The following is a 26,009-nucleotide window of genomic DNA, read 5'->3' on the forward strand; positions in this document are numbered from 1 at the left end:
GCCAGCATTAATAGACTCTCCAGTAGCCGGCAACAACAGATCTCTCCCTCCATAGTAGATCCCTCTGAGCAAAATTGCCCCCCCCCCACCAGTAACAATAGATCCCCCAACATCAACGGATCATCTAGCACACTTCAGAACCTTTTGCCACTACATACGGTACACTAAATTACCAAAAGTATTGGTTTAGGAGTATGTCTATAGGATACCATTAAAGTTCATGTGCGTGTAAAGGCAGGCGTCCCAATACTTTTGGTAATATAGTGTACATTCAATCCTGGAGGTGCCAGAACTGCATTCCCGCACGTTTCCACTTAAAAAACAGCCCTGCAACCCTGCTGTGCAACGAGTGCTGGACAAAGAAATCATTCCAATCTTGTTATGTTGTAAACATCGGCATTCAAAGTAACTTTTCTAAAGCTACTTAAACTCCTCCCGCCTGCGCTATAGCCGAATGACGCTGGGATGACGTCATGAGCTGCCCGTATGCCCCCCCCCCCCCCTGTGGCGCGCTCTGTGATCACCAAGTCTATGGGACTCGGCTGGTCACAGATCGGAGTAAAGGGCCGATCCCGGACCCTTGCCACGTGATCAGTTGTCAGCCAATGAAAGCTAATCACATGATGTATACAGAAGATCGGTAATCGTTTTTCTTTCTCCCCCCACGCTGTTAGCGTGAGAAAAAAGAAAAGGCGATCACTGGCTTCTGTCAGAGGGACATCATTGCCTCACACAGAGAGCCACGGCTGCCTTATCTTTGCTCAACAGTGCCACCTATAAGTGTCCACCAGTGCTGCCAATCAGTGCCCATCAGTGCCTCATCACCAGTGCCACATCATCAGTGCCACTATCAATGTCACCTACCAGTGCCCTTCATTGCCACGCATTAGTGCCAACCATCAGTGCCACTCAGTTCCACCTCTCAGTGCCCATCAGTGCCCATCAGCGCACATCAGTGAAGGAGAAAAATTACCTGTTTTCAAGTTTTTATAACAAACTATGAAACTGTTTTTTTTTTTGTATTTTTTTTGTCTTTTCAAAATTTTCAGTCTTTTTTCATTTTTTTTTAGCAAAAAAAAAACCCAACAGTGATTAAATACCACTAAAAGAAAGCTCTATTTGTGTGAAAAACATGATTAAAATTTAATTTGGGTACAGCGTTGACTGCACAACTGTCATTCAAAGTGTGACAGCGCTGAAAGCTGAAAATTGGTCTGGGCAGGAAGAGGTTCTCAGTGCCCAGTCAGCAAGTGGTTAAGTACCATTCTGGTGTATGTGGTCAAGGAGAGGTACTATTCCAATGTTTTCGCTGGCATTCCTGGCTTTTTCAAGGGGTCCTTAAATTTACATATCCTTAATAAGCCACTCCTGACCCTCTCTGCCTGCTTAAAATGTGAAGTAATAGTTCTCAAAAATCCCCAAAGCTCACAACAAAGCTGAGTTTCAGTAATTTCAACAGCTTATAAATAGCTGCGGCATGTTTTGAAAATAATTAATATTTCAATGCCTGTGTTGTGAACTTTGAAGATTAATTTCTCCATAGTGCACATAGCTATAGAGGTGAGTGAGGGTTTGCTTTAAAATACTTTTACTACTTGTTCCGACTATGTAAATGCTTTAGTGTGCATGATCTGGGCACAGGTTCACTTTAAGATAAACTCCAGCCAGACCTCCTTTTTTAGCATTGGATGGAGTGTTTTGTTGTCTGTGCTTCCATCACAAATATTTTCTCTTACGATCTGTCCCAGAGACACAAAAAAAAGTGTAAATGTTCCCAAAATGAGTGGAAATTGCACCTATGAGTGTGTTTCCACACACTTTATGTATTTTTTTACGCAGCCAGGAAACATCAGTAAAAAACTGCCAGTTTCTAACCCTTCCACAAAAAACAAAACAAAAAACCGATCAAGGTCTTTGTAACCAAATTATTGTCAATTCTATTATATTACGTAACATATCCTTTGTTATAGCAAATGTTTACATTGCTCCTCCTAGGGGAATGATTTTTATCAAAAGGTACAGTGCTGTGAAAAAGTATTTGCCCCCTTCCTGATTTTTTTTTTTTTTTTTTGCGTATTTGTCACACCTAAATGATTCAGATCATCAAACAATTTTTAATATTACACAAAGATAACCCAAGCAAATCCAAAATGCAGTTTTTAAATGATCATTTAATTTATTAAGGGAAAAAAACTGTCCAAACTTCCCTGGCTCTATGTGAAAAAGTAATTGCCCCCTAAACCTAATAACTGGTTGTGCCACCCTTGGCAGCAGCAACTGTAATCAAGGGTTTGCGATAACTGGCTTTGAGTCTTTTACATGACTGTGGAAGAATTTTGGTCCGCTCTTCTTCGCAGAATTGTTTGAACTCAACCACATTGGAGGGGCTTTGAGCATGAACGGCCTTTTTAAGGTCATGCCTCAGCATCTCAATTGGATTTAAGTCCAGACTTTGACTAGGCCACTCCAAAACCTTCATTTTTTTTTTTGTTTGAGCCATTCAGAGGTGGACTTGCTGGTGTGTTTCGGATCATTGTCCTGCTGCATTACCCAAGTGTGCTTGAGCTTGAGGTCAGGAACTAATGACCTGACATTCTCCTTCAGGATTTTTCTGGTACAGCACAGAATTCATGGTTCCATCAATGATGGCAACTTGGCAAGTCATCCAGGCCCTGAAACTGCAAAACAGCCCCAGATCATTACACTAGCACCATGTTTGACTGTTGGCATGATGATCTTTTTATGAAATGCTGTGTTAGTTTTACCTGGGACACGCACCTTCCAAAAATTTCAACTTTTGTCTCATCTGTCCCCAGAATATTTGCCCAAAAGTCTTGGGGATAATCAAGATATTTTCTAGCAAATGTGAGATGAGCCTTTGTGTACTTTTTGGTCAGCAGTGGCTTTGGCCTTGGAACTCTCCCATGGATGCCATTTTTTCTCAGTCTCTTTCTTATTGTTGAATCATGAACACTGATCTTAACTGAGGCAAGTGAGGCCTGCAGTTCTTTAGATGTTGTCCTGGGTTCTTTTATGACCTCCTAGATGAGTCGTCATGTGCTCTTGGAGTCATTTTGGTAGGCCGGCCACTCCTGGGAAGGTTCACCACTTCAAAGTTTTTCTCCTTTTGTGGATAATGGCTCTCACAGTGGTTCGCTGGAGTCCCAAAGCCTTATGCCGCATACTCTCGACCGTTTTTTCTGTCAGAATAAACTCTGGCATTTTTTTTCGAAGGAGTTCCGATGAAACGGACTTGCCTACACATGATCACACCAAAGTCTGATCGTTTAGAACGTGGTGACATACAATGCATATGACGGGACTAGAAAAAGGAAGTTCAATAGCCAGTAGCCAATAGCTGCCCTTGCGTCATTTTTGGTCCATCAGAACAGCATACAGACGAACGTTTTTCCCGATAGAAATTGATTCCATCGCATTTAAAACATTTTCTATTTCTAGATCCATCAGAATTTTCGACAGAAAAAGTCAGATGAAGCCCACACACGATCGGAATATCCGATGAAATGATTCTGTCTGACCTTTTCTGCCAGAAAGTCCGGTCGTGTGTACACGACATTAGAAATGGCTTTGTAACCCTTCCCAGTCCCATACATGTCAATTATTTGCTAGTTTCTCATCTGTTCTTGAATTTCTTTGCAGCATGATGTGTGGCTTTTTGAGATAATTTAGAATGCTTCACTTTGTCAGATAGCTTCTATTTAAGTAATTTCTTGATTCAAAAGGTCTGGCAGTAATCGGGCCTGGGTGTGGCAAGTGAAATTTAACTCAACTTTTACAAAAAATGTGGTTAGAGTTCATTCATGATCACCAAGGGGGGGATTATTTTTTCACATAGGGCCAGGCAGTTTTGGACAGCTTTTTTCCCCTAAATAAATGAGATCATCATATTTTTGTGTAATAATAAAATTTGTTTGATGATTTGAATCATTTAAGTGTGACAAATTTGCAAAATACAAAAAAATCAGGAAGGGGGCAAATACTTTTTTACAGCATTGTATATCCTGAGACTGAATGGCCGAGGAGGTGATGTGAGACAGTTGTACACAGTAGCAAGTGTAATTTTGGGCTGCAGATAACAATACTAAATAAATTATTGGTTTGGATCCATGCTTTAGCGCTATTTATACAGTATATATATATATATATATATATATATATATACTGTACGTAGCATTGGCTAGAACTATCTTTTTAAATGTTTTGTTTCCTCAGCTCCATCGACATGACCCGTCTACCTTCACCCACCAAGGACAAGTCCTCAAAAGATATGTTCTTTGTGTCACGCCGTCCCCTCACCCGCTCATCGCCCGCCTATTGCACCAGCAGCTCAGACATCACAGAGCCCGACCAGAAGATGCTGAGTGTGAACAAAAGCGTGTCCATGTTAGACTTGCAGGACAGTCGCATGAACAGCGTGTCCAACCTGCAGGCCGTAGGGGACCTGCTTAACTCCAGCCAGGCCTCCATATCTGGGGGGCTCCGCCCGGGGGGCCGGCTCTCCCAGGGCAGTGGGTCTAGCATTGCGGCTGGTCTGCGGCTCAGTCAGATGGGGGTCACCACCGACGGGCTTTCGGCTCAGCAGCTCCGTATCCCCTTGTCCTTCCAGAACCCGCTCTTCCACATGGCCCCTGATGGCCCCACTGGACCACCCCCTCACCCAGCTCCTCATCGGCCGGACCCAGGAGTTGATGCCTTCGCCCCATTCCATGGCTACAGCAAGAGTGAAGACCTGACCTCCGGCAAGCACATGCTGCACAGCCACAGCTACAGCGACGATTTCAGCCGGCAGGGGTCAGAGTTCAGGTACCAGCCCCACTAGGGGGCAAAAGATTTGGGGCCGCAGGTGGGGAGAGTAGAGAGGTGGTTTAAATATCATTGGATATACATATATAAGTCATATATGTATATAGCACTATATATTTATATATAGTTAATCTGTGTTTCTGTCTATCGCATGCTCTCGGATAGTTCTAATCTTTGTTGAAGAATGGAGGGTGTTGTTCCGGTAGGAACACATCTTCTTTTCCCTTAGTTTTATGCAGCTTTATTAATTACATACTGATTACACAGATCTATATTTAACGCAGCTAGACAGCTGGGGGGCGATGAGACAGTCAGTGTTCACAGTATCAAAGCCAGCTCTTTAAGGCCCATTTACACTTAACCACTTAAAGTGAACCTGCAGCGAAGTTAACTCTGTTAATCCGGGCATTGGAATTGTGAAGCTTGTACGTTTTCATGTACAGGTGTATTATTGAAAGCAATGGAACAGATCTTTTTGTGAGCTTTAGGTGTTTGTTTTTAGTGTAAATGGGTCTGTATGGGGATCTGTCATTTCACAAGTAAGCGCCTGGATAATGTGGAAATATGACAAGGATTTCTGTAGCCCCTTTGCTTGGAAGAGCCCTTAAAACAATGCGTGCCTTATACAAATAACGCTCCTTTCAGTTGCAGATGGTTGCAAGCTTGACACTTGAAAATGTTGATAAAAATTCCACAGAGGAGTTCTCACATTCTACTATTGTTACCAGACTGTAGACCAACATAAAAAAAATGCAATGGTTCCAATAGAGCAGTGGCCCAAGCTGTGGCCCTTTGCTTGCCTTTATCTGGCCCTTGGAGCACTATTGCTCCCACTGTTACCAACGATGGGGCACTATTCTTCTCACTGACACCAATGATGAGGCACTATTTCTCCCACTGACACCAATGATGAGGCACTATTTCTTCCACTGACACCAGTGATGGGGCATTATTTCTCCCACTGACACTGCTGATGGGGCACTATTCCTCCCACTGACACCAATACTGAGGCATTATTCCTCCCACTGGCACCAATAATGGGACACTATTCCTCCCACTGGCACCAATACTGGGGCACTATTCCTCCCACTGGCACCAATAATGGGACACTATTCCTCCCACTGGCACCAATACTGGGGCATTATTCCTCCCACTGGCACCAATAATGGGACACTATTCCTCCCACTGATGCCAGTGATGGGGAAATGTTTACCCCCACTGACGTAGGGGAAATTTCTACTCCCAGTGGCCACAATCTGCCCCCCGCCTAAAGTCCCCTGTCATAGAGAATAGTTTTCTGGTCATTCTGTAATATTTGATTTCACCAGCAGGTGCCACAGTGATCAAAATCTAGATCAGTCATGGTCAACTTTCTTCATATGGTGGGCTTTAAGAGCAGCCCTCGACATCAACAAAGGGCCACACATAAAATTCTGTGAATATTCCGTATCAGAGAAAGAAGACACACAACAGCATACAGTTAAAGACTATGGACATGTTACAGGAGATAGTCAGAGACTGCAGACAGGATACAAGAATGATCAGAGGCTGTGAATGTAATATAGGAGATAGTCAGAGACTGCAGACAGGATACAAGGATGGTCAGAGGCTGTGAATGTAATATAGGAGATAGTCAGAGACTGCAGACAGGATACAAGGATGGTCAGAGGCTGTGAATGTAATATAGGAGATAGTCAGAGACTGCAGACAGGATACAAGAATGATCAGAGGCTGTGAATGTAATATAGGATATAGTCAGAGACTGCAGACAGGATACAAGGATGGTCAGAGGCTCTGAATGCAATATAGGAGATAGTCAGAGACTGCAGACAGGATACAAGGATGGTCAGAGGCTCTGAATGTAATATAGGAGATGGTCAGAGACTGCAGACAGGATACATGGATGGTCAGAGGCTGTGAATATCATATAGGAGATGGTTAGAGACTGCAGACATGATACAAGAGCTAGAAACTGCAGATCTGGTGCAAGAGATGGTCAGCATTTGCCATCATGATACAAGAGATGGTCAGAGACTGTAGACATGATACAAGAGATGGTCAGAGATGCCGACATGCTGCAGGTTACTGTCAGAGACTGTGAATATGCTATAGGAGTTGTTGAGGAGTGGGGACATGCTTCAGGAGACAATCATTGACTGAAGACATATTACATGAGACTGCTAGAAATCACTGTTCATAACAGGGCAATAGGGAAACACAGATTAGTGGCTGCAGGGGCCCTGAGGGCTTTTTAAAGAGTGCCAAAGGGCTGCAGGTTGGGCACCAGGGATCTAGATATTGTAGCTCAAAATTCAGATATAATAACGAATTATGTGAGAGCAGAATTACTCTGTGGTAATATTTGGTATACTACACTTAAAAGGAAGCCTTTACTGAGAGACATATCAAGGGGAAAAAAAAGATATTTGCCTGCTTGCATTTGGCCTCAGGCAGTGTAGTCAGAAGGAAGTCTGGACTCTTAAATTGCCTACTTGTTCCAGGTCGGTGTCTCGGTAAAGATTTCATTTAAGATTATCAGATTTACTGTCCAGTCTGTGACCAACTCTTAACGGAAACTCAACCCAAGTAGAAGGTGGCACTTAAAACCCTAATTCCACAGTACTAATGCTCTAGGTGCTACATACATACACGTGCACTTCCAAGTAAAATGACAGATCCTCTTTAAGGGCTGTGCCCAAACTGTCCATTTTTGCATTTATCTCTCCCAGGTCTCTATACATTGGTTGTTCTGGATGGTGGGAAGGATGGAAACCTTTAAAGCTGAACTCCAGGCAGTTATAAAAGATGCAAAATAATGCAGTTCTGTGTTCAAGAATGCATCATGAATTGTATGTATTCCAATCGTACGGTATAGGATACAGGCATTGATTTTAGGCTACGGGTTATATTCCCTGCCCTTCAGGTGTTTGGACACTGGTAAAAGCTTTCCTAGGACCACCCCCTCAGTGTACCCATATAACCATATCCACTCAATGTAGCTCCATTTTTGCTAATGTCCTTAGGTGAAGGACCCATTCAGCTGTAGGGGATTTTTTCTATTATTCACCAGTTTTCCTTTTTTTTTACAACTGACACTTCAATTAACATTTGACTGCTCATTGCTAATTAGCAGCTTCCAAATCAGTTTCCCTTGATGTACATCTTTGGAATTGTACCCAGACTTCGCAACAATGGGGCCAGTCTGTAATGTTTGTTTCAGGCACTGGATCCTGCTTTAGGTGCTCATCTTGGTACACGGTGTTGTAAGAGAGATAGCTGCAGGATGCTATACAGTACCAGGGCTTTTGTCCATTCCTATAGTACCTAGACCCTAAACGGTGGTGGTATGCCCACCGTAATGGGCAAAGGCTGGACCCTGGATTGGACCAGCAACATGGATAAGGTAGGACAGGGTTTCCCTTTACCTTCACATACCAGTTCCTGGTTATATGTGTCTTGCTGGATCATTGCTTGGATTTATAGTACACGCTACATTATATCCTTTTATCCTACAAGACACACTGCAGTGTAATCTACACTTTAAGTGTTTTTTCCCTGGCTATTATTGTCTCACTTATTTGGCATTACAGTTAACGTTATTATAGTGTATAATATTAATAATATTAAATTTGTCAGTCTTTTCTTCCACCTCACTACCATAGGTTCCTCTCTGGCTTTTGGCATAGTGCTTAAATGACTCTTAACTGCATACTTCTGGCTGCCATGTTTGCTGACGACCCAAGCTGGTAGTTTGCCATCTCAGGTGTTGCCTAATGCCTCAGAGATACAGCCTTAGGAATTTGATTAGGGCATGGATTATTGTGATTCCTTCATACCAGACATACTGAACCCCTCACTCCATTTCCATTAAATGAGTACCCCACAGGGGAAGAACCTCAATTGGCAATGGCAGATTTTAGGCATTTTGGAGCAGGAGCACATCACAAATAGCAGCAATTCTGCTGCAGGCCCTGACGAAACTCCTAGTTCCTCTCAGGTTGATAGCAGTTTCCTTGTCCCGAAACAAGGCCATGACAGTCAGAACAAGGGAAAAGGTGAGTGCCACAGAAATAGGCTAAAAATGTATTAAAACTTTATTCAAATACTGGTGAAAAACAGCCAGAAGAAGCCAATGCCCTTTAGCCATTGGGTCTTAATCATGGCCATCAGCTATTAGGCCTTAATCATGGCCATCATTAGCCATGATTAAGGCCTAACAGATGAAATGCGTTGGCTTTTTCTGGCTTGTTTTCACCAGTATTTGAATTAAGTTTTGATGCAATTTTAGCAGATTTTAGTGGCACACACCTTTTCACTCATTCTGACTGTTATGGAGGTTGTGGAGACCTTTTTAGGCTGAGTGGCCTGTCAGAAGTAGATGATCATTACCTGGAAGATGGGAGTGCAGACAAACCTGTTTCCTACACTGACAGTGCTCCAATCCCCTGATTCGACCTTCCTCACAGACACACAACAGGTGACCTGTTTGAATAAGTCTGGTTCACATCATATTTGTGTGAGCACGTCACAGGTAGGGCGGCCAATTCAATTCAATGTGCTGCCCTACCCAGAAAAAACACAGGGAAAGAAGTCCCTGACCCTTTTTTTAAAACTGTGCCAAATCATGGTGGGTATAAAAATGAACCATGGTTGCAAGTATGTTGGGATACCATTAACATTTATCTGCCACTATGTCTGATCTATTACTTCTAGAAATGGCAGATGCCAATAGCCATAAATGCCTTTTAGCCTCTTCTTCCCTAACTATATCCCCGGTTTACATACTGAATTGTGCCACACACTCATATTTGCAGAAGGCAAAGGGGAATCTGACATTTTAGCAGAGGCTTTTCACCCCCAACATTTTGTGAAGTTAATTCTTCACCTTCTTACCGCAATGCTAGCTACAGTAGACACATTGACTGGGGCAGTGTGTACTAGTCTCTATCAAGATAAACGTAGCTCTGCTCAGACTCCACATACTCCTATAGGCATGAAAAGGAAGACAATTCCTAGAAAGCCTTTCCTTATTCTTGATCAGTCCAATTGGGCACTTTATAATGACTGGTCCCAATGCAAGAAGAATTCAAGAAGCAATGGATTGTTCCCATTGTTGGCTCAGCCATTCCTGCACTAAATAATCAATCTACTGTTTTATTGAGGGCATTCCATTAAGGATTCGGTTGATAGGCATTTGGAGACTCTATTGAAGTCATACTTTGCTCTGGCTAGTCCAGCCTTGCAGCTGGCTATTGGCACCTTATCTGTTGCCCAAACTAAGGTAAACTGGACTGGAGAACTTAATAGTGAATTGTCTCCTAAAATACGAGTTGTGTCTAAAAAGTTTGGTGAATGGTCTGATATCTCAACGGCAACATGGGCCAGGTGCACGCACATGCACATGGCTATCCAGAGACCCATTGAGAAGCGCCACCTACACGTGACCCTCAGGATAAACCAGCTGCGGGCAGTCAGTGTGAGAGGTAGTGTCACAGTGCAATGGAGCAAAGAGTGGACATCAAGTTCTGCTACAATGTGGGAAATGGAGACACTTAAAATGTTGGTGCAAGTGTAGGGGATGGAAGCCATAAACAGAAAATGTGTTTACGACTTCAAACACTTTCGCGATGGGAAGGAAATGACTGAGGATGAGGCATGTTCAGGTTGGCCGTTGACAAGCAGAACCCCAGACATTATGGAGCGAGTGCGACAAATGCTGGCACGAGATCGTCCACTGACTCTACAATTTATGCATAGGAATTTGTCATTAGCAAGGCACCATCACCCCCGAAGATTTTGTTAAGTGAAAGATCTGTTCCTGATTTGTGCCGCACAAGCTGACAGATGAACAGAATGCAAAATGGATGGAAACCTCATTACATGTGTGACCGGGATCCGTCCTTTGTGTGCAATCTATGTGCGCCGATTCTTGGCTCAGCGTGGCTTACCTGTTCTCGATCATCCATCGTACTCTCCTGATTTGGCGCCTGTGGACTTCTTTCCGTTTCCCCGCTTGAAGAGTGTCATAAAAGGCTCACGTTTGGCGGATGTGGCGGCAATCCAAGAATGTGTGAGTGGTTCTAGGTCCGATTCCTAGAGGCCTTTGCTGATAGTTGAAGCTTTCTGAATGTTGCCAAAAGTGTGTTGTGAAGGATGGCGATTATTTGAAAGGCAAATAAAGGTAATTTTTTGTATCTTCTGTTTTGTTTGTTTTCTTATACCATTTACCAAACTTTTAAGACACAACTCATAGATAATCTCATTCTTTTAGCGAGATTACAGCTCTTGCCCTCGGCTCTACTATTCTGCATAGATGCCCTGGATAATGTGATTCATAAAACTTTACTTTCTGTGCACAATTGCAGAATTTTATGGCTTAGAGCTAGGTGGACAGCTCTGGAAAGATGCCTTTTGCGCATGTCCTCTGAAGGTGAGCTCCTCTTAAAAAAAAAAAACCTTAGGGAATACATTGAGTTGAGTTGTTACAGATAGAAGGGGGTTCCTACTCAACTACCCACAATTATACTGCCCTTTTAATTTGTCTGATCCCACCTTACATATATGACCTGTCCTCCTACAGGTGTCATCATTTTTACTGCAGGTCCATCCTTTTGAGGCTGACCCTTTACCTCTAAGCCCACCGGACCTGCTCAGTGGCCTTCTATATATTGAAGGTTCACCTCAACCCGTAGAGGGTTTTTTTCTCACAAAGTTGCCACCTCTGATGATACTTGCTTTCGGACCCTTGACTGTTCTTTTATTTCCTGTGGGCCTGTTGTTGCTGCTTTGTCTATTTTGTTGCACACCCCTCAAATTATTTCTTGGGGCTGTCCGATGGTCTAAGAATCAGTTCCTGTGTCCTGTATTGTAAGACTAAGATAATGAGAATTTTGAAATAGCTTTAAATTCCATATCTTGGAATACAGAACAGGACACAGGTCCCTCCCCTCTTTTCTCTGTGACTTCCTTATTGTGATAAAAAAAGCAAAGCCTCATAGAGTGGGTGAGATTATATGGGTACACCGAGGGGTGGTCCCTGCAAAGCTTTTGCCAGTGTCCAGTCACCTGAACATAACAGCATATAACTCACAATCTAAGAACCAATTCCTGTGTCCCATACTGTACTTCAATTTTTAAATGCAAACAGTGAAGGTACCTAAATTTGAGTTGATAAGAGCCTCTTGCAGTCTCTGTACAATAGAGCTAAATACTAGGAGAGGGATAAGCAGCAGAAGGATCAATCAGCTGTGCTGCAGTGCAGAAGTATGCTGATAGGAGAAGAAAGCAGAGTAACAAAGATCAGCTCATCCATCTACTGCTCTTCCTTTCAAGTTGGCTTAGTCATATGCTGGGGGAGGGATAAGACCTGTTGCTTACCTGCTCTGGCAGTTAAAGCTGAACTCCAGGAAACCTAAAAATCCTGCCTTACATTGGGGTTGCGCCCCCACTACAAGGGTTAACTGCCCATTTTTTGTCTAGGGAGTTTGAAAAAAGCAGATTTACTTACTTAATCCTCCGCTCCTGCAGGCACCTCTGCACTGCTAGACCTGTCCCTGCAGCCTCTTCATCCCTATGCTCCGACGGTCTAAGGTCCTCCGATGTCACAAGACCATACCTCCCAGCCTTTTGAGATGGGAACGAGGGACACCTATTAGCAAAAGTATGTAGGCATAAGACACACCCCCTTAAAGGAGAATTATACAAAAAAACTATTAGTTAAACCCACAAGTGCTTATTTATTTTTACTACTTCTTTATACTGGCTTTTGAAACTTACAGATGCAGCAGTTTAGCAATTGGATGAAAGGTTTAGCGCTGGGAAACACTTTGATCCTCTTGTGGAGGGACAGTGGTGGGAAGGGGGGGGGGAGAGGGGTGGAGGAACAGGAGGGGGGAGGGGGGGAAGGGCACCCCAGGTTTATAATGTGTGGTTAACAGGTCACTCACACCGTTTTTTATTTTTTTTTATATTTAATTCTCCATTTTTTTATTTATTTTTTAGGAGCTCTATTGGGGAGCTTTGGTGAATTATCAGGGGTCTAGATAGACCTCTGATGTCTCACTTGTGAAACAGAGAAAGCAACTGAGCTGAGAGATTCCCCAGTCCCTTTCAGTGAATGAACGTGAAGTGCTCTGTGCTGAAGAGCTTTCTGTTCAATCACAAACTGAAGCATAGTAAACACAGCGGGGGGCCCAGGCAGCAGGGCGAATCTGCTCCACATGGGGTGACTAGGGTGTGCCTGAACACACCTGGCACACTCCCTGAGCACTCCTATGGATCAAACCAAAATGAGGGACAAATGAGAAGGAAAAAGGGGCTTTGTACCAAATCAGGGACAGTTGGGAGCTATGCAAGACTGATGCAGAATCCATAGTAATGCACTGGACGTGAGAACATTGAGGGACAGTACGCTTCTGGCTTGTAGCGAATCACTCCCTCTCAATTGAGTGGAGGATCTGGGAACTAAGAGTGCTTTTAATTTAGGGCAGCACAGTGGTGTAGTGGTTACAACTCTCACCTAGCAGTAAAAAGGGTCGCTGGTTCAAATCCCAACCATGACACTACCTGCCTGGTGTTTGCATGTTCTCCCTGTGCCTGCGTGGGTTTCCTCTGGTTTCCTCCCACACTCCAAAGACATGCAGGTAGGTTAATTGGCCTCTGTCCAAAATTGGCCCTAGTATATGAATGGGGACCTTGGATTGTGGGCTCCTTGAGGGTAGGGACCAATGTGAGTGTGAAATGTACAATGTACAGGGATAGGGACAATTGTAGACACTCACTCAGGTTGAACTGGATGGACTGGTGTCTTTATTCAACCTTACTAACTATGGAACTATGGAATGTACTATAGACTAAAGCATTTAGCCCTTGCAGTGCAAATGCATCCCTACTTCAAGTGGGATTTTTTACATTTAGACTTTAAATTACAGGGGTAAGCTTAAAGTGGGCCTGTGTTCAGAAAATAAATATTTGCTCTGTTATAGGAAACAGACAGAAATGTTAATTGTGCCAGTACCCAAAAAAGTCTACATTTTGTCTTAAATTCCTGCAGAAAAATATCAGTGCAGTTTCTGGTATGTGAGGGTGCTTTGCCATTCCTGTGTCTACAGCCTCATAGTTGTGTCTCTGCAGTGTGAGATCAATGGCACTGCTGCCTCGGACTACTGGTTTCAGGAGGTCTGGAGTGGGTATTGGTGATGTCACTACGCTGCTACTCACTGGTTTCCTTGCTGGAGGTTCTGACATGAGGAAGCAAAGCCCTGCCTCTACCAAGATGGCCACCTCCACACAGAGACATACTGTAGAGCCAAACAAGGCATGGTAGATCAATAATGGGGAAAGGATCAGCTGCAGGGAGACCACAGGCAATACTGGTGATTAGTCCTTTGCCCTCTGCCTGACACAACTTCCAGATTTCAGTTTCTCTTTAATGCCAAAGGCAGGGCTTATTTTTACACATCTCTGGTCAAAAGGTACTGATCTAAAGGCAAGAACAAGCATTTTATCAGTAGAGGTAGTTTATGTTCTCTTTTTTTTTACATGACTGGTGCCTTTTAAAATAACCCTGTTGTGTAAAATGCACACTTTACTGTAATACTTTTAGGATATCCTTATCTTGTAATTAGAGGAATTTTGTATTCCACTGGAGAAAAGACTTTTGAGCAATGACGCTTTACAAGCTTAAAATGCAGACACCACATAATTTGCAGTCAAAAGCAAAGTTGCATCCCTCTCACTGGCTTATGTTCCACCTTGTTTGGAGAGGTGCAATATTGCTAGCGACTGTCAGAAAGGATCCTGGCAAGACAATACACCTGCATTGAAGGTAAACATTTCTGATCAGAGTGATGTGATTAAGAGAGTGCTTTTTTTACTTTCTTGGAGGCATGAGGGTTAGGGTTAAGGGGTTAGGGTTAAGTGTTAGGACAGGTCAGGGTTAGGTTTAAAGGTTAAGAATTAGGATTTAGGAGTAATGCCGCATACACACTATCGGAAATTCAGCCAGCAAAAGGCAGATGAGAGCTTTTGGTCGGAAAATGCGACCGTGTGTATGCTCCATCAGATTTTTGCTGGCCGGATTCCCGCCAGCAAAAGATTGAGAGCAGGTTCTCAATTTTTTGGTTGGAAAAAGTTCCGATCGGAAATTCCGATCGTCTGTAGCAATTTCGATGAGCAAAATTCCTACACATGCTCGGAAACAATTTGAAGCATGCTCGGAAGCATTGAACTTCATTTCTCGGCTCGTCGTAGTGTTGTACATCACCGCGTTCTTGATGGTTGAAAATTCAGCCAACTTTTGTGTGACCATGTGTATGCAAGCCAAGCTTGAGCGGCGTTCCGTTGGAAAAACCACCCAAGATTGTGTGTATGCGGCATTAGGGTTAGGACAGGTCAGGGTTAGGTTTAAAGGTTAAAGGGAGGTAGATAAGAAGAGAAGAAACTCTGGACAGCCGCACTCCGGATGGAATCTGAAGTAACTTGTGCCTTTATTTTTCAAGTAAAAATCACATCACATGAACCACAGCAAAGGAGAACATGGAACAAAAAATGTTGATGCGTTTCGCACTGAAATCAGTGCTTACTCATATGAGTAAGCACTGATTTCAGTGCGAAACATGTCAGAATTTTTGTTCCATGTTCTCCTTTTCTGTGGTTCATGTGATGTGATTTTTACTTGAAAAATAAAGGCACAAGTTACTTCAGATTCCATCCGGAGTGTGGCTGTCCAGAGTTTCTTCTCTTCTTATCTATCTGCCTGTGCAATTAGCCAGCACCTGGGACTCCTTTGCCTGGAAATTAAGCCATCTTTCTGGTGGATTGGCCTGGAGCGGTGGCTCTCTTTCTTTTAAAGGTTAAAGGTTAGGATTTAGGCGTTGGGGTTAAAGTTAGGACAGGTCAGGGTTAGGTTTAAAGGTTAAGGGTTAGGATTTAGGAGTTGGGGTTAGAGTTAGGACAGGTCAAGGTTAGGTTTAAAGGTTAAGGTTGGGATTTAGGAGTTGGGGTTAGGGTTAGGACAGCTCAGGGTTACGTTTAAAGGTTAAGGGTTAAGGTTTAGGAGTTGTGGTTATTGTTAGGACAGGTCAGGGTTAGGTTTAAAGGGTTAAGGGTTAGAATTTATGGTTTGAGGTTAGGGGTTAGGGTTAAAAGGCTGAGTGTACCTTCAGATTGAATATTACATCATGATTACCGGTAATTGCTGTGCCTACAGTTGAGTTTCCATCATTTCCACCTTAGAGGGCAACTGTCTGTACAAGGGATGTATTTATACACTGTGCCCAGCAGAGGTAAATGAAATTAGGCAGTTTTGGGTACTGGTTGTGCGGTAACAGGTAGGTCCTCTATCAGTAGTTAGGAAGTTTAAGAAAAGTTTGCTTCCCTTGGATATTTGCACACAGGTGGTTTTCAGTCATCCAGAGTTCCTTCCCACCTTTGTCAAAAGTAAACAACAACATTTTGGTTGACCATGTATCCACAAATACTATTATTTTGCACAAAGAGCCCAACTGACGTACTGGCATACTAGTCCAGTGGGCATCCCTGTAGGAATATATAAGCTCCTTTGACTCTCTTCAATTTAATGCCATAACAATACATTCCCTGAAACTGTAGGACTCGGTGAAATACTCAGGCAAACCTGTCTCTGCACTCACCTTTGCAAATGGTCTTGGGTAACCTCTTGTCCCACTCAGGACTCGTCGATCCATGCCATGGCTTCCTCCACATTGAAACTTTAGTGACTGCCTCTGGGCTAAAATCCTATGACACTTTGCAAAAAACAAAAACTACATGTCCCCCCCCCAAAAAATTGTATGCACAGATCTGTAGGTTCCTCCTCCTGCTATCTATCTATACTATCTGTATATCATCAGTACAGTCAACAACTTCGCTATGTAACTTCCTATGATTAAGCCCCAATTAAAGCAGAACTTAACTGTATCTGAGCACCACAAACTGAAAACACTATTTAATTAATTTTTAATATTCAAAGCCAACTCCCCCTTCCATCCTTGTCTCCATAATTTGTTTTGTTGAGAAGTTACTTTGAAAAACACCCTCCTAGCATTTCTAGCCACAGCCATCTTGAGTAAGGGCAGATGGATTCAGGTAGGATTTACTTCCTGGCATCCATCTGCCATTAGCTCGGGCATGCAGGCAGGAGGGTGTTCTTAGCTAAGAAAGCCCTACTCCAGATGAAAGGAAAAAAAAAATGCCATGAATATTTTTGAGATGTATCACATTAATTTGGCATTGGCCACAAACCTGGAAGCAACTGAAGAAGTGTAATAAAAAAAAAAAAAAAAGGAAAACAAATAAATATAATACCTTCTTATCTATTTACTTAGGCTAGCAGCATAAAAGTTCAAATTGATTGAGAGAGTTTAGGTCATTTTTTGTTTCCTATGGGGATACCCATTCAGGTAATTTCCTCTGATTTCCTCTTGTATCTCCTGGGAAGGAAGTGAAGGGAAATCTCCCCAATGAAGCACTGAAAAACAAAAGATGGGGAGCAGTGAAACACAACATGTGTGCAGCACCACTAAACGGTAAACCATGCAAATATGGCTGCCACAATGTGTATAGTGTATATAATAGGCAATTATACATAGACACTTTTTAAAATATTAAATCACGTTAAGTGTGTTTAAACTTAAAGTAATATGATATTTAGCTTAAAACTTAAAAACAGAACAGGAGCGCCAGATCAAATGGTGAAAGAGACCAAGTCACTTTAATGGTTCAAAACAGCTAACGTGTTTCAGGGGCCAGCACCCTCCCTTCATCATGGCTTGGATTTGTTATCAAGGCCTAAAATAATACTAAAAGCAAAACTTTTATTTTAGTTATGGATAGAATGGACAGGGATTGGAATCCCAGTCACCTTTTTTTCTATAGCTGTCTGTGCCCCCATTAGATAGATTCAACCTGTCTGTTTTTTCACTGAGAGTTCCCGGTCGGGAAGTGGTTAAATAGCACAGTACTTGTGCCATGTAATGTGTCCCTTTTGTATGATGTGAAATACCTGGATGATCCTCCCTGTTCCTGTGTCCCCTTGTCTCTGCTGACCACGATAATCAGGGCTCCTGTTCCAAGATACCGTGGTCAGATTACGTGCCTCTGTCATCATGCTGTCTGCTCTCTCCTCTCTGCTCTCTATCTCTCCACCCCTCTCCTAGCCTGTTAGTTCCAATGCCTGTGTGTAAGAGCTATCTCCTCCAGCCCCTCCCCCCTACTGCTCTTCCCTGTCACTTGAAATACCTTTGAAAATGAACTTGCATCCCCTTTTGTTTTATAAAGATCTGAACTACTAGATGTCCATTCTTTTAAAACCTCTAATCCTAAAACCTTCTCTCACAGCAGTTAGATGACATTCTTCTGCTGGCCAGTGTTCTGTCGAGAAGTGCCCCCCATCGAATAGTGCCCACGCATACGAAGGACGGAGCCATACTTCAGCTGATTTGCCAATCAGCTGTAGTGACATGACCATGGCACAAGCGTATATCGTAGGTGGCATCTCTCGAAGGGAGATACCATTTCACGGCCACAATTTAAACCTATACTAACAGCGGGGGGGGAGACCGTAGTTCTCACATTGTGCCTCTCTGTTGCAGGGCGGCTTTACAGTGTGCTGATGGTCTGCTTTTGTCTGTGTTGCAGGGTGGGTTTGCTGTGTTGAACGGACGGTTTTGCCTGTCTGAAAAGTCGGGTTGCAACACAGACACAACCAGCTCTTCATCACAGCCACAAGCCGCCCTTCATCATCAGCAATGCACAATCTGAGAACTACGGTCTCCCCTGCTGTTTGTATAGATTTAAATTGTGCCTGCGAAATTGGTATCTCCCATCGAGAGATACCTCCTATGATGTGCGCATGCGCCCTGGTTACGTCAGCCCAGCTGATCGGCAAATCAGCTGTTGTGCTGCTCCGTATGGCGCATGCGCAGTACATACCGGGCACTATTCGATCGGGGGCACTTCTTGACAGAACACCGGCTGATGTCAGAGGGTTATCTCAGCCCCTCCCTTTGCATTCTTCTTCCAAGCAGAGGAAAGACACCGACAACAATTTATTAAATAAAATAAATAATGGTCCTGCGCAAATACAAAATGTGATAATAAAAGTGCTAGTGCTTAAATAAATAAATAAATATACAAAAAGGTAGTTCAAAATCTAGTCCATATAGCAAGTATTTAGGTATATTCAACAGCACCAAAGGTATTCTGATAGACTCAACTCAGATGGGAAGTTGTTAAAACATATTCATGTAGAAAGGAAAGGATATGAGCTCCCAGAACTCTCACCTCTACTTTAGGAAAGATAGGCACATCAAATAGAATAGGCAGTCTCCGTTCTCTCTTTAACCAGCAGGGGGTCCTCAACAGTAAATATCTCCCCAATTATGAACATCCACCACGGGCCACCATAGGGCCATTCATTCCCGTAATAGTTGTACTGTGGTATAGGCAGCGGTGTCCATAAACAAATGCCACTCCATATAATCACATAAAAGAGAAGAGAAGGCTCCAATAGTGCAGTATTGTTAAAAACGAGCGGTTTATTAAATCAAAAAATGAATAAGACTCTCACATTTAGAAATAAGTAAAACAGCACACAATGAAAATGGTGTTCTGGCGTCTTCCGCCAGTCTTACGTCACTTCCGGTATTGCGACGGCCACTCCCTACACGTTACGTCAATCACGTGACTTCATCAGGGGAGAGATACATCTCCCATCGAGAGATACCACCTATGATGTGCGCATGCGCCCTGGTTACGTCAGCCCAGCTGATTGGCAAATCAGCTGTTGTGCTGTGCCGTATGGCCACATGGACAACCCTCGCCTAGGTTCAGCCTTTCACAACCTCTTTACTCCAGAGGAACCTTTTTTAAATAATGTTTAGATCTCAGGAAACCCCTGCTAAAATAAATTAAATGGAGGTCAGTTGGAAGAATGTTTTCATTGGTTATCATTGGGAAAGTGATGGTAAGAATGGCACCCTTACAGACAGCTAAAAAAATATCTGCCAAGTGGTGTTGTTTTAGAAATTATGCAGGCATCAAAAGATTGGAGATCAATAAGTCACAGCTATAGGAACCCTAGGGTTCAATGGAGCCCTGGTCGAGAAACGCTGCCTTGGACTCACATAGACTGTTTTTTGTACATAAACACAAACAGAATCAGGAAAAGGTGGAACTGAGGCATCTGTGTGCAAATCTTCTATTGCAATCAGCAGCTCCGTAGCTCATAGGGACATTGAGCATGTGTCTTCAAATGTCTATGTCTATGCCAAAACAAGCTGTTTCGGAGTGAATAAATTATTAACACATTCGTTTTCACTGCTATAACATATAGGTTGGTCCTTACCTCACTGTGGCATAGATATAAATGCCCCTCCCATGCAGAGCACGCAAAACCAAATCAGTAAATTTGGGAGAGGACCCTTGAAGGTGTAAGCATGAAACCTTGCATGTTCGTGTAATCTAAAGACTGTTGCTGATCTAGGCATTAAAGAGGAAGTAAACCCTGATGGGTTTACTTCCTCTTTCATTCCCTGCAAAGGTAAAGCATAATGGACTACTATGCATCGCATAATAGCCCATTATGTGTCACTTACCTGACACAGGAGCCAGCGAAGTCACCGCTGTCCCCTGTAGTCTGCCGCATCCATCTTCTCTGTGGGTCTCGCTGCTCCGCCGCTGTCATTCGGCGAAGCCGCGATTACGTCACTCCCGCGCATGCGCACAGGAGCCGCCACTCGCGGCATATCGCCGTTGACCGTGGCGCGCTCAGTGCGCCGTAGACAGCAGTGCGCCGTAGACAGCAGTGCCTGTCCTTCGGAAAATATCTCCTAAACCGTGTAGTTTTAGGAGATATTTCTTGAACCTACAGGTAAGCCTTAATCTAGGCTTACATGTAGGTCAAAGTTGGTTGTAAGGGTTTACAACCACTTTAATAGTACCAAATCCCTAAACAAGGATAAACCAAATAAATTGGACTTTTCTGGTGCCAACCAATATACTTAATAAAATAAATATAAAACATAAAGAAAATAGCCAAATAAAAGAGTTTATAGGCTTCACAATAGTTTATTGTATCCAACAGCGAGTGCAAATTTTACAACATATATGATTGTATCATGACCACAATAATAACTCATACAAACATCCCAGGATTAAATGCAAAGTAGCCCATTATGTGTCACTTACCTGACAGAGGAGCCAGCGATGTCACCACTGTCCCCTGTAGTCCGGAGCGCCCATCTTCTTCTGGGTATTGCTGCTCTGGCCACTCACAGCGCCGGATCAGCAATGACGTCACTCCTGTGCATGCGTACGGGAGCCGCCACTAACGGCATATCGCCATTAGCAGCGGCATGCTGCTAACGGCGATAGTGCACCTGCGTGCCGCTGTCTTTTAGTTAATATCTCCTAAATCGTGTAGGTTTAGGAGATATTTCTTGGACCTACAGGTAAGCCTTAATCTAGGCTTATATAGTTAGTTGCACGTGGCGCTATAGGGTTTACAACCACTTTAATTGAACAAGCTAAAGTTAGAAGCTGATTGTCTACCATGCAGAACTGCACCAGATTTTGCGCTCTCCAGTTTTAGTAAATCAACCTCAATTTGACGTGTTGCTAAATGTGGGCCTCCCTATGCCCTTTAGTAATAAGGAGTAGAGAGATGAACTGCTATGCTAAGTCTGAGCGCTTTGTAATTTGACTGTAAAAAATGATCAAAGCTTAAAGAAAAAAAGAATGAAGATTATTATCCTGGGCGGATACATAGAAATTGTTCGTGCAGATCAGCTAAAAGAACAATAGGCCAGGTGTGAAATCTGAATTCTAGGCAGATATAAAAAAAAAGACTGTTAATCAAGTCATGTTGGATTAAAAAGGATAGATGCATTGGAAATACTGGTAAAAAAAAAGTATCTGAAACCCATCTTTTAGGTCTACTTATGATCCCACGCACACCAGAGACCAGACATAGGAGCGCCAGCTCTGGCGAGCCAGTCAGGCTCTATAGCATTGTATAGAGTCAATAGTCAAACATGGAGCTTAGAGCTTATAAGAAGAGAGGACATTGGATGATATTCTCAGTCAGAAGACCCGGGGGACAGGGATGTGTCAAAGGTGTATCACTTCGCCGTAATAAAGGAAAAATTAGGTCCACCACCTACCTAAACAGTCCAACAATAGTGGGCACAACAAATCATATATATGTAGTTCAGCTGTGTGTTTTTCTGTATGACAGCTGCCGGAATCTCATTGGTTCATATGGACAACATATAGTTTGTATTCTGAAATAAGTTGTTTAACGAGTAGAAGGCACGTGCAAATCTTGCCTCACTCGTGTCCCTGACACCTAAATCTATGTTAGATCCTCAAAAATGGCTTGTTTTTGCTGAAATGTCTCAGTAGTTTTAAATGTTTGTTTGGTACCTTCATAAGTTATTTTATTTTGGGCTGGCACTAGATTTTAATGCCGTACTTTCTTCCTTTCTTATAATACAGCAAAAGGCAGCTTTCCCTCCAAGACAATCTGCAGCACATGCTGTCCCCCCCTCAAATCACCATCGCCCCCAGTGTACAGCGAAGGCCGGAAACGCAGCCCCCTCCCCTTCACAGGGGCAAATCCCAACAGCTGACGGTGCAGGCCGCCCATAAACCCCGGCCAAGCAGCGGTAACCTCCTGCAGAGCCCAGAACCAATGTATGGAGCTGCCAGACTGAGGCAGCAGTCAGTGGAGAAAGATGGTGGAGGGCTTAAACCCAGTATAACCAAGCAGGTACCATCAAAGTTTTCCACAGTCTACTAACTGTCTGTCTGGTTAGACTGTGCATAATCTTTTGCTTTTCTTCTTTAGCATTCACACACGCAGTCCACATTGAATCCAGTCACTCCCGCCTCGGAACGCACAGTTGCCTGGGTGTCTAATATGCCTCATCTCTCCGCTGATATTGAAAGCTCTCACATAGAACGAGAGGAGTACAAACTTAAAGAGTACTCAAAGTCCATGGATGAGAGTCGCCTTGAGAGGGTAAGTACAGCTATCCTCTACACAATACTATTCAGACTTCTTCTGCCATCATCTCCTTTCTCTTCTCCACTATCCTACCCTACTTCTCTTCCACCCTCCCGTCCTGCTTCTACCTTCCTGCCCTTTTCCCACCATCCTGGCAAGCGTCTTTTCCAGTATCCCGCCGTGTTCTTTTTCCACCATCCGGCCTCTCTTCCACCATCCATTCACATCCCTTTTCCACCATCCTGCCTCTCTTCCGCCAACCATTCACATCCCTTTTCCACCATCCTGCCTTACATCTTTCCACCAAACTGACTGTTTTGCTCCTCTTTCACAATCTTATACCATTTTGTGTAACCATCCTATCGTGCTTATCCTCCACCATGCTGTCTTTCTTTTCCCTGCAACGATGCTGGCCTACGTCTCCACCATCCTGCATTTATTTCTCTTCATCAAGTCCTACTTCCTCCAATAGCTTGTCCAGCTTGTCATTATGCCATCCTGCCTTACTGTCACCCTGTCCTACCTCTCCACCATCCCAAGCTGCTTCTCCATTTTCATCCTGTTCTTTCTTCTATGCGCCTCTCCTGGCCGGCCCCCTCACAATCCTGTTCATCTCCCCTCATTAAGTCCAACTCCCTCCAAATTCTCCTTCTCTGTTCTCCCCTGCTCTACTGTCATTCCATCCTCCTCCACCTTCTAAGCCCTTGTACACACGGTCAGAGATTCTAACTGAATGCGTCCTATCGGACCGTTTTGTCGGATATTCCGACTGTGTGTGGTCTCCATCGGACTGTTTCTATATCCGACGGACCAACTTTTCCAAATTGCCAGTAAAATTTTCAGACAAAATGCTCCGATCGGACATACTCCAATCATGTGTAGCCTACTCCGACGGACCAAGTGCCACGCATGCTCAGATCAAATTCCTAGACCAAAGCTATTGGCTACTAGCCTGAACGTAGTCCCGTCGTAATGAAATAACGTCATCACGTTATGTACAATCGGATTTTCCGACAACTTAGTCCAACCGTGTGTATGCAACATCACTTCTGGTCCTCTTCCAGAATTAATCCATCTGAATTACTCCGACGGATTTGGTTGTTGGTATCTCCGACCGTATGTACAAGGGCTTATGCTGCTTCGCTTCTATGATCTCTCTTCTGCTTCTATCCTGGTTTGCATTTCCATCATCCTGTTTTTGTCTAATTTTTTGTGTAGTCCAATTTTAATTCTTTTGTCATGTCCGGCTTCTTCTCCATGGCTGTTTCCTGGTCCACTTCTCCTCTACCACTCCACGCTGCTTCTTTTCCACCACAGTGTTTTTATTTCCTCGTTCATCCCATCCTGCTTCTTTTTCACCATCCTTCCTTGCTCTTCTGTCATCCTGTCTTACATGTCGTCCAGCATTCCATATTACTTCTCTTCTACCATTTTGTCCTACTTCTTTTCTCATTATTTTGTTCTGCCCCTTTGGCACCATCCTCTCCTACTTCTCTTCTACAACCTTGTCTCACTGCACCTCCACTGCCATCTCCTCATTTTCCTCTGCTATCTTGTCCTTCTCCTCCTCCATCCTTTCTTCTCTTCATTTACCTTTCCTCTACTGCCCATCCAACTTCTTCTGCGTCATCCTATCATGGTTCCACATAATCCATTTATGGCCCGTCATCCCTTTTTTACTTCTCCCTTATCATTCTGTACTACTGCTCTTCCTCCATTCTGCTTGTTTTCTAGCATTCTGTTCTGCCACTGTACTGTCTTACTTTTCTTACAAAATCACATAATTTTTATGCACTTCCACAATCCCAACTTGCTTTGCTGTCATTTCCTTCCAGCTCCCTGTCATGCTATACCTTCTATCTCGCTTCTCTGCTATTAGCCCCAGGGCCGTCTTTAATATTGATTGGACCCTGGGCAAAAAATTTCTTGGGCCCACCCTAACCCCCCCCGTGCAATTTCACTCTCCACCTGCTCTGAGACATTCAATAAAAATCAGTTTACTGTATCAGATCAGTCAGCAATTGCGATTGGTTGCCAGCAGTTACAGTGTATCATTACTGCTTACTGACTGGTTGCTAGAGGTTACAGCATACATTACGTCTCACTGATTAGTTGCTAGAGGTTACAGCACACATTACGGCTCACTGATTAGTTGCTAGAGGTTACAGAACATCATCTCCTCACTGCAGGGGAACATGATATACATATGAATGCCGCCCTTATTTACATATCAATGCCTCCAGGCGCAGCTATTTACTTAGTAATGCCGTGGCTATTTACATATGAATGCCGATTATTTACATGTAAACGCAGGGTGTGCAGGTGAGTCACCTGTACACAGCAATAAGGCAGAGCTGGGCAGCATTAGTAACAGCACTTCACACTGAGATATCGGGACACAGCACAGGACTGAAACTTCAAGGGACAAGGGAATTTAAACTGGGATAGTTGGCAAGTATGAGGCAGCTGCTTTGGGCCCCACAACAATGATGGGGCCCAGGGCAGCTGCCCCTTTTGCCCTGCCTTAAAGACGACCCTGATTAGCCCTTTCCCGTTCTCTCCTAACATTTTGTCCTGCTCCTGTATTATTATATTCTCCTTCTCCCCCACCATCCCTGCTACTCCTACATCAACTGCTTGTCTTCCTTCTCTTTTGTTGTCCTCTCCTACTTTTTTTACACCATCTCTTATTACTTCTCCATTATAGTGGCACGCTTCTAGGTTATCCTGTCCTGTGTCTCCACCAGCTTGTCCTGTTCCTCAAACGTTTTCAACTCCTTCCTTTCTCTTGCCTCTTTCCTTTCATCTTTCCTCCTCTCTCTTGTCTTCCCTATCTCGCTGGTCCTCTAGGTAAAGGAGTATGAGGAGGAGATCTACACTCTGAAGGAAAGGCTCGTCATGTCCAACAAGAAACTAGAGGAGTACGAGCGACGCCTTTTTAGCCAGGAAGAACAAACGAATAAAATGCTGCAGCAATATCAGTGTCGGCTAGAGCAGAGCGAGAAGCGACTCCGGATGCAGCAGGCAGAGAAGGATTCGCAGATCAAGAGCATCTTAAACAGGTTAGAAATGGTAAATACTCTATTATTTACTTCTGGGGACTGGGGGGAGGCGGGAAAGGGGATCCTCTGGAACTGGGATCCCCTGTAAAGGACACAAT

General features: G+C 43.6%; 1 protein-coding gene across 15 annotated transcripts in view; it reads left to right on the top strand.

Annotated features, from left to right (window-relative positions):
• Positions 1–26,009, top strand: part of SYNGAP1 (synaptic Ras GTPase activating protein 1) — a 562,775-nt gene that overhangs the window by 452,190 nt on the left and 84,576 nt on the right. For 8 of the 15 annotated variants that reach the window (XM_077484719.1, XM_077484711.1, XM_077484717.1 and 5 more), the window contains 4 exons: positions 4,234–4,824; positions 22,339–22,612; positions 22,691–22,864; positions 25,700–25,921. In XM_077484719.1, coding sequence (XP_077340845.1) covers positions 4,234–4,824; positions 22,339–22,612; positions 22,691–22,864; positions 25,700–25,921 — 1,261 coding nt within the window. The remainder of the gene's footprint in view (positions 1–4,233; positions 4,825–22,338; positions 22,613–22,690; positions 22,865–25,699; positions 25,922–26,009) is intronic. The other 7 variants (XM_077484718.1, XM_077484726.1, XM_077484721.1 and 4 more) reach the window with 3 other exon arrangements.

Source organism: Lithobates pipiens, unplaced genomic scaffold, assembly GCF_037356315.1.
Source record: "Lithobates pipiens isolate NorthernLeopardFrog02 unplaced genomic scaffold, aLitPip1_a1.2 Scaffold_1, whole genome shotgun sequence".
Classification (NCBI taxonomy): Eukaryota; Metazoa; Chordata; class Amphibia; order Anura; family Ranidae; genus Lithobates; species Lithobates pipiens.